The sequence below is a fragment of the Pollachius pollachius genome, assembly GCF_949987615.1.
Source record: "Pollachius pollachius genome assembly, chromosome: 10".
In the NCBI taxonomy this organism is placed as follows: domain Eukaryota; kingdom Metazoa; phylum Chordata; class Actinopteri; order Gadiformes; family Gadidae; genus Pollachius; species Pollachius pollachius.
This window is the reverse complement of record NC_136943.1, coordinates 18,263,651-18,271,414: the sequence shown is the minus strand read 5'-3', so window position 1 is coordinate 18,271,414 and position 7,764 is coordinate 18,263,651. Positions and strand designations below refer to the sequence as shown.

The following is a 7,764-nucleotide window of genomic DNA, read 5'->3' as shown; positions in this document are numbered from 1 at the left end:
CAGCTGGATTGCTTTACAACCCAATATACATGGTTGTATTTCATTATTTTGCATTATTATTATTATTATTATTATTATTATTATTATTATTATTATTATTATTAATAATATCTTATCTGTATTAAAACATTGATTGAACTTGATGATCAAATCTTGTGTTATTTATTATAGGATATTAATGGTAGTAATAATGATAAAACATACGTTGTAATAGTCGTAGTTTAAGAGGTTGAGTAGTAGATGTAGTAACAGTGTTCTCGACCCCCCTCCAAACTTCCCCCCTCTATGTTGCTTATTGATTATCATATAGCTGATAATCTATATGTTGATTATTTCCATACTTTTAAAAGCTGAAGCATTGCAAATGACTTAACTTTGTTTTGTTTTTGCATCTCATCATCAAACAGCAGATGCCGCTTCACACCATATCCCAACAAGCAGTGGGATTGATCAGGGGCGGACCGGAACGCACCAGTAATTCCATGTCATCCGTTGTATTAATCCTTTGCTCTTTTAATGGTTTCTTCTCATCTGGCATCCCGACATAAAGACACTGGGAATCGGCTCATATATCCTCCATCTTTGTAATTCACTTTACCTGTGAAAGGAAAAGCATCGGTAACACTTTATTTGAAGGCGTCTACATAAGAGTGACATGACACTACCATAACTAAGACCTGACACTGTCATGAACTTTTCATAAACGTTATGAACATGTCATAAACGTTTATGACTTTAGTCATTAAGTGTCATTTGGTTGTTGTTATGTCAAATGGACATTGTTTTGGTTGTCTTGATAATGACAAGTTGACATTAATCAAAGTGACATTACCAGAAGTTGTCTTGGTCATGACAAGTGGACAATACATTTGTTTGGGATGTCTTTATAATGAAAAATTGAGCCAGGATGGAATTACTATTTTTTGTGTTCATGAAATGTTTACATAATTATTAATATTATTAGATGTGCAAGGTTACAGACCAATTCGTTGGTAATATGGTAATAAATAAATGGTAATAAATTGGTCAATTCTACGAATTCAACTGTCTATGGACTAAGTATTTTGGGCCAAATGTTGTGTGACGTACAAAGCGTCACATTAAACTAAGGGATATATAGAGATTTTCATCTACTTATTTCTTTCCTGAACCTTGTATGTAAGTTAACTTTCAAGTTGACTTGGTAGACTAGGTCCATCTTTCATTTGTGCAAGGTTGTGTCAGCGATAGCCTTTTTGTAAGCCTGAGAAAACATCCATTAATCATGATGTTGGTGAATTTCAGAAGGGATGTATGAAAACAGGGTGAAATTAAATGGCTTTGTTTTATTGAAACTTCACTTAATACTGATTATCATGAAGCCAGTATATGTTTATGCTTTGATAGGGCTGAACGATTTGAGGATATATTCTAATTGCGATTATTTCAACCATTCAAACATTGATGCATCAATTGATATTATAACATCTTTATTTAACTATTGAAATGCAAAAGAAAAATAAATACGAATCTTACTGATCTCCAGTCAGTAACAGTAGCAAATCACAAAAAAAAACCTCCAACGTTAATGTATTATACCTGTGCTGTCGCTTTAAGAAAAGTCAGTGTTTTGCACCGTCCACGAGTGGGTAACGGCTGCGGCCTGCTGCAATACAATCGTCTGCAGCGGGAGGCGGGGCTTGACCGTCCAGCAGGTCAAGCCCCGCCCATGACACACGCGTCACACGCCAAGCTCTGCGTAGAAGTTCAGGGACAGTCGGGATTTTGGAAACTCAGTAGAAACAGCGCCTGGGGAGGATTTTCCCCTACTACTACCCTATAAAAACTGTCTTTGCAATGTCTTTTGCAGCGACATATTGTGTTTTTGCTATTAATAGATAGGTTTGTCATAGTTTGTCATTAACGGAAACCCGAGAACAGCAAAATGCAGAGAAGTGAGTGATTATTTTATAGGCTACATCAATTATATAGGCTATAAAAATTAGACTGTACAACAATCAAAGAAAGCATTATATAATTTTTCTATAATTTTACTATCTTCCAATGATGTAGGTCTGCATCAGTCTAAAAAACATACCTTGAAAAACTTTTTTTCACCCCTTCTCACCTATACAGCATCATGACCTGTATTGATGTGTCACTGCCTTTGTTACTGTATGTGCCCGTTTATGTGGAGTGTATTTTGGGACTTGTCCAGGTAATCAAGGGCAGTGGTTCTCAGTTGACTGGTTAAGTAAAAAAGTGCAACCCTTTTCATGGAATATCATAATGATAGATGATTGGAAAAAGCCAGTGATAGCAAATAATGCAAATCATTACCAAAAGAAATGTTTCAGTAGGTCAGGCAAAAAAAATAAAATATACATCTATATATATATATGTATACACACATATAATATTGGTGCAGCATTCATGCAGACCAAGTTATTTCAATGCCTTTTTTCTTGATCCATAAAGATGTTATGAAGTGGATGATCCTGGTGGTTGTTCTGAATGGCCTCTCATCTTCAGTGTACATCTCTCCACCACCAAGTAGTTTTTCCCAGTTTTTTTGCCTTGCATCCTTGTGTCTGATGCCACCTCACCAGCAGAATGAGAAAAGAAAACGACAATCTTGCCACCACAGACTGAAAAATCATCTGCAGCATCTAACTACTGATAAAATGACTCAAGGACTCAAGAAAATTATTTTCATTTATTGGCCTGTTAAACATATCAACATATAACTGACCAATATAAGCAGTAGAAAACAAATAAATGAAGCATGAATGATGAGAGAGGGTCATGTCCTGTCATCTCTGTCCCTCCTGAAAGGAAAGCATAACATGTTACTCGATTTGCCGTAGCATATTCTTGAGCATGGTTGCACAGCACAGGCATCCTTGAGCATAGCTGCAGCAGGTTTGGCGACAGGCTCTGCCTTGGTTATTCGTTCCTTTAATGATCTGCTTTGCAGACCCATCCATCGGGAAACATAAAAACAGAGCCCACAGGTGGATGCTAGGTAGGAGGTGGGTTTCCAAAACCCCATAGGAGCAGCAGCAGCAAGATCTAAGCAGCAGCAGCATAGCCTGGGATGAGCAGGTAAGCTGGGGGGGGTTTAAATAGCACGCCTTATTTGAATGAGGAGAGCATGTGACTGATCAGTTCATCACGATGGGCGCAGCATGAGTCGTCTGCCTGAACTAGCCTTGCAGGCTTCGTATCATGAAGGATGAAAAAAATCAAATATTGTCAGAGCTTTGAAAAATGTTTTGAGATAAGACACACTCACCGATAAATTCACAACTCTACTCAGGGAAGCACATCTGGCAGAAGTTGGGGCAGAAGGCCGGGTGTGAGCTCTCGCTGTAAATCCCCTGCAGCTCCCCTCTCTTCCCCCTTCCTGCGTAGCCTGTGGGTAAATAAAAGATCTATTAATTTATTAAGAGTTATTTTTTGAGTCCCCACTTAATTTTTAGAATTTGGTGCTTATCTTGAATATCATTACTGACAATTTCAAATGTTTCAAAATGTGCTCTACTACAATCTCTGGAGGTAATAACAAAAATATCTATCATATTAACATTTTGCTTACCTGGAATGCAGTTTTTGTATGTAATGTTACACTCTCTGCACGTATCAAGTGAATACATTTTATAGTACTCAGCTCGATACCCTGCCGAGAACCTGCTCCAAGATGCCACTCCTGTAAGACAATTTTGACCAATTCATTCAACTTGGAAAAAAGTGCGGTTTATGGGTATAACATGAGTTTGGTGTTTCAAAATCTTACTGTTCAGCCACAGAAAATGTGCCTTCCTCCTAAAAACCCTGGTGGACACCACTTCTCTGAAGTGGTGACAAACGAGGGAGAGGGTCAGGATGGCCACGTCTCCTTCACTGAGGACAACCAGTGCAAAAATATCCTCCAACACTAGAGGTGGCAACTGAAATAATGAACATTACATTTTTATATTTTCTTTTGGAAAAGACATTTATAGAACAATGCAAGACATTTATAAAACAATTTAAAGGGTGAGTAATTACTATTATGTTAATTTTTTACAGCTAGTTCAGATATTAAGTAGTGAGTAAAGTTATTAATGAAATACCATATCAATAGATATGTGGAGTGGCCGTTCTTCTACTGGCTGAGGTCCATGCAACCGTCTTCTCTTCCTACGTGGAAATTTTCATATTATTTCATATTATATTTTTATATTATATTTCATATTAATTATACTAGATCCTTCTAATATAACATTTTAAACTGAGAAACGTTTAACAAACAAAATTAGAAAGTACTGGACAAGAATTCACGGTTGGGTTCATACCCTGATTTAACAGTCACTTTTGTACAGTACCTTTCCTTTTTGGCCTCGAACTCAGGCAGCTGATGGGCTGGGGCTGTGAAGGATTGTGGGGGATGGAGGGAGTTCTTCTTCCTAAAAGAAAATATTCAGATATCAGACCAGTGAAAAACAACCCTCCCAAAAGAAAAGATTAAAAAAAAGAAGAAATTAATAAATAGATGAATAAAAACACACATGCATTGCTGGATGTTCTCCAGGAGGAGCTGGCACCACCACCTCCTCAGATGTGGCATATCTCCCTATTAGATGATGCAGACAGATATGTCATTGCAATTCCAAACCTTAAATACAGTATGGCCATTAGTAACTCACACTTAAATATTTCTCACCTGGGAGAAGTCAAAGTGCCACTCCAGTGCCATGTATAGTGCATACTGCAATCCAAAAAGTCATTATTATTCAAAGTATGACTATCGTATTAGTTTTTTCTTGGGGCCTGTGTACGCTATAAGTGTTGATGATGAGGTGCAAAATCCCACCACTTCATTAACTTCAGAACTCACCATTAGCATGAAGACACCACAGTCAAGGGTTGTTCCTTGTGTTGGGACATTCTGAAAAAGAAAAAATAATAATAATTAGATTACATATTAATTCATTTATTTAAATAAATTAAATAGTAAAATGTAAATACATAGCACATTTCACAGGGCATATCAAATTTAAGAACAGCCCTAACCTTTTTATTGACAAATGTCCATGGTCCAGGTATTACTTGTTTTGCAATTGAGCTACGAAAAAACATAAAGCAACACACAACACACCATGAAATAAAAAAACTATGGAAATACTATGCAAGACCTTATGTTAGGATGTGACATGATATTTGTGGGCAATATTTTAAACACATGACTCCAAACTTAGTCTTCCATTTATAATTTTGGAACAAGATAAGATAAGAGTGACGTGATTACTCCCCAAACAGAAATTCAGTTGTCTTGCAGCTCATCTACCATTTGCAAGGGAATTAAAAAGCCTGATGGCTGTGGGTATGATGGATCTATCAATCTCTCAGTCATGCAACAAAGACAGAAGAGCCACTCACAGCTGTTTTTTTTGTCAATCAAGATGTTTGTTATGAAATGGTTGATCTAAGATGTAAGAGTAGCCTCTACCATCCTCAGTGTACATCTCCACCGCATTACTAGTGAATCCATCACGGACAATTGATGAAATGCTCCTGATATGATTGTCAGTGCCTCAGGATTTTTGTCTGTATCCTAGCAATAACTTAAGAGTACATGGAACCTCAGCATTTCATATGTATAGATATTTATATGTTTTGAATAAATTGACATCTGCAATGACTATTGATCATCTTTTTTTCTGTGTCAACAGTAGGTCTGCAGATTGCCACCACAAATAAAATGAGCACATCACCAGACAGATAAATCATGTACAATACAGTCTACGAGCGCTCCCTTACAACACTGCACAAGAATTATGTAACTCTACTAGGAACAGTGAACGGTTCCCAAAACATGCAACTCTAATAGGAACAGTGAACGGTTCCTAAAATATGCAACTCTAATAGGAACAGTGAACGGTTCCTAAAATATGCAACTCTAATAGGAACAGTGAACGGTTCCCAAAATATGCAAATCTAATAGGACCGGTGAACGGTTCCCAAAATATGCTACTCTAATAGGAACAGTGAACGGTTCCCAAAATATGCTACTCTAATAGGAACAGTGAACGGTTCCCAAAATATGCAACTCTAATAGGAACAGTGAACGGTTCCCAAAATATGCTACTCTAATAGGAACAGTGAACGGTTCCTGAACTTCAGACGCAGTGACTGGAAACCTGAGCATTGATAAATAGTTCAAATCTCCAAAACCCGTAGGCTTGGTAGAGTCAAGCACACATATCTTCCGTTGTTTAGGCTGGAGGGTCTGTAAAATATTTAATAACACGGCAATGGAAGCACATTTTTAATTATGACATCTGCATAAGCACAGCTTTCATATTAACACAGTCGTGATAAAAACTGACCAACTCTTATGCTTTTGTGTGGCTGTCCAGTGGAATAAAAAGATGTTAAGATGTGACAATTTGATAAAATAGTACAAATTTATTATGAATACATGCACTCTGATCTAACACCTTTAACACTTACGCCTAGTATCCAGTGTCCCGGTATCCATATTGGGAATAAGATGCAGTCTTTGGAGGCTGCGTCAACCTGCATCATCGCCATGACAACAACAGCTTGTAGTTTATGACTTGATTTGATTTGATTAAGATCCCCATTTGCTGCTACACCTGGTAGCAGCTACTCTTTCTGGGGTTCATAAGACATTTAAAACACCTAACCTTAGTCACAGGTGATCAATATGTACACGTTCAATACAATAAAAGTGTAGGTACAACAGATAGATCACTTCATTGTTTATTTAGGCAAAGTAAAAACTTACTGGCCGTGCAAGAAGAGGTATCGCAGTGAAGGGTTGTTTCCACGTGGAAATGACATAGCCATCTACAGCAAAAACGGCCTTTCCCTGTAAAGCAAAGAGGACAAGTTTCTATTATGTATCTTTAAAAAAGTATATTCACTTATCAAATATTGTACTACATAACAAAAAAAAAATGCATACCCTGGATCCTGCAACGTAATTTCAATCACCGACATCATTTCTCCTTGATGAAATCTACCTATTTAATACTTGCAAAAACACAATATCCTCCATCCTGAGTTTCCGAAATCCCGACTGTCCCTGAACTTCTACGCAGAGCTTGGCATATGACGCGTGTGTCATGGGCGGGGCAAGCGTGTGTCATGGGCGGGGCTTGACCTGCTGGACGGTCAAGCCCCGCCTCCCATTGCATTGCAGCAGGCCGCAGCCGTTAGTACTTGCCGTCCACGCAGCGCAAAGCTCAGGCCCCGTTTACACGAGGACGCATGCGGGTAAAAACGACCAAATATTTTTTCGGAAGTGCCTTTCGTTTAGACAGTGACAGTGTTTTTGGGGCTTAAAAACGCAAAAATCTGAAACCACCCTCCAGAGTGGAAAACTTGAATACGCTCCGCCGTAGCGTCGGAATGTCAAGCTGCTCTGGCAGCTCTAATAAACTTGCAGGAGTCTTTCCACGAAATGTGCAGGATATGTACAGATAGTATTACTGAACAGAAGGATCTGTAATTATGTTTTGGTTTTCGCGGCGCGGGTAAGAGAAGAAGGAAGATTCTAAGCATGCGCTCAGACATGGTGGTGTTGCGTGATAGTGTATCACAGCACCACCTAGCCGCCTGACATGCATACCCAATCGAAATCCACACACTTTTGCGTCACCGTATGCACGCAGATTTCCTCGAATTCCTCGAAGAAGTACTGCGAGAGGAGTACGGCTCAATACGGCTCAGTCCAGGTCACGCCCACTTTTGGCGGTGGAAACGCGATCTGTGCCA

The 7,764-nt window shown here is 38.5% G+C and overlaps 1 protein-coding gene and 2 long non-coding RNA genes across 3 annotated transcripts; all 3 read right to left on the bottom strand.

The window, feature by feature from the left end:
* Positions 1 to 2,768: 2,768 nt before the first annotated feature.
* LOC307081902 lies at positions 2,769 to 3,676 on the bottom strand. Its single transcript, XR_013812175.1, has 3 exons — positions 3,578 to 3,676; positions 3,275 to 3,394; positions 2,769 to 2,807 (listed from the first exon to the last, which is right to left on the bottom strand). It is a non-coding gene; the product is annotated as an uncharacterized lncRNA (long non-coding RNA).
* A 34-nt stretch (positions 3,677 to 3,710) lies between these two features.
* LOC307081914 (uncharacterized protein) lies at positions 3,711 to 4,880 on the bottom strand (the record flags this gene model as incomplete). Its single annotated transcript, XM_079745286.1, has 7 exons — positions 4,859 to 4,880; positions 4,685 to 4,729; positions 4,530 to 4,594; positions 4,347 to 4,427; positions 4,095 to 4,161; positions 3,776 to 3,929; positions 3,711 to 3,718 (listed from the first exon to the last, which is right to left on the bottom strand). The coding sequence occupies exons 1-7, from the start codon at positions 4,865 to 4,867 to the stop codon at positions 3,711 to 3,713; spliced, it is 429 nt and encodes a 142-aa protein (XP_079601412.1). The 5' UTR covers positions 4,868 to 4,880.
* A 154-nt stretch (positions 4,881 to 5,034) lies between these two features.
* On the bottom strand, positions 5,035 to 6,902 carry LOC307081862. Its single transcript, XR_013812173.1, has 3 exons — positions 6,773 to 6,902; positions 6,475 to 6,540; positions 5,035 to 5,086 (listed from the first exon to the last, which is right to left on the bottom strand). It is a non-coding gene; the product is annotated as an uncharacterized lncRNA (long non-coding RNA).
* Between the last annotated feature and the right edge of the window lie 862 nt (positions 6,903 to 7,764).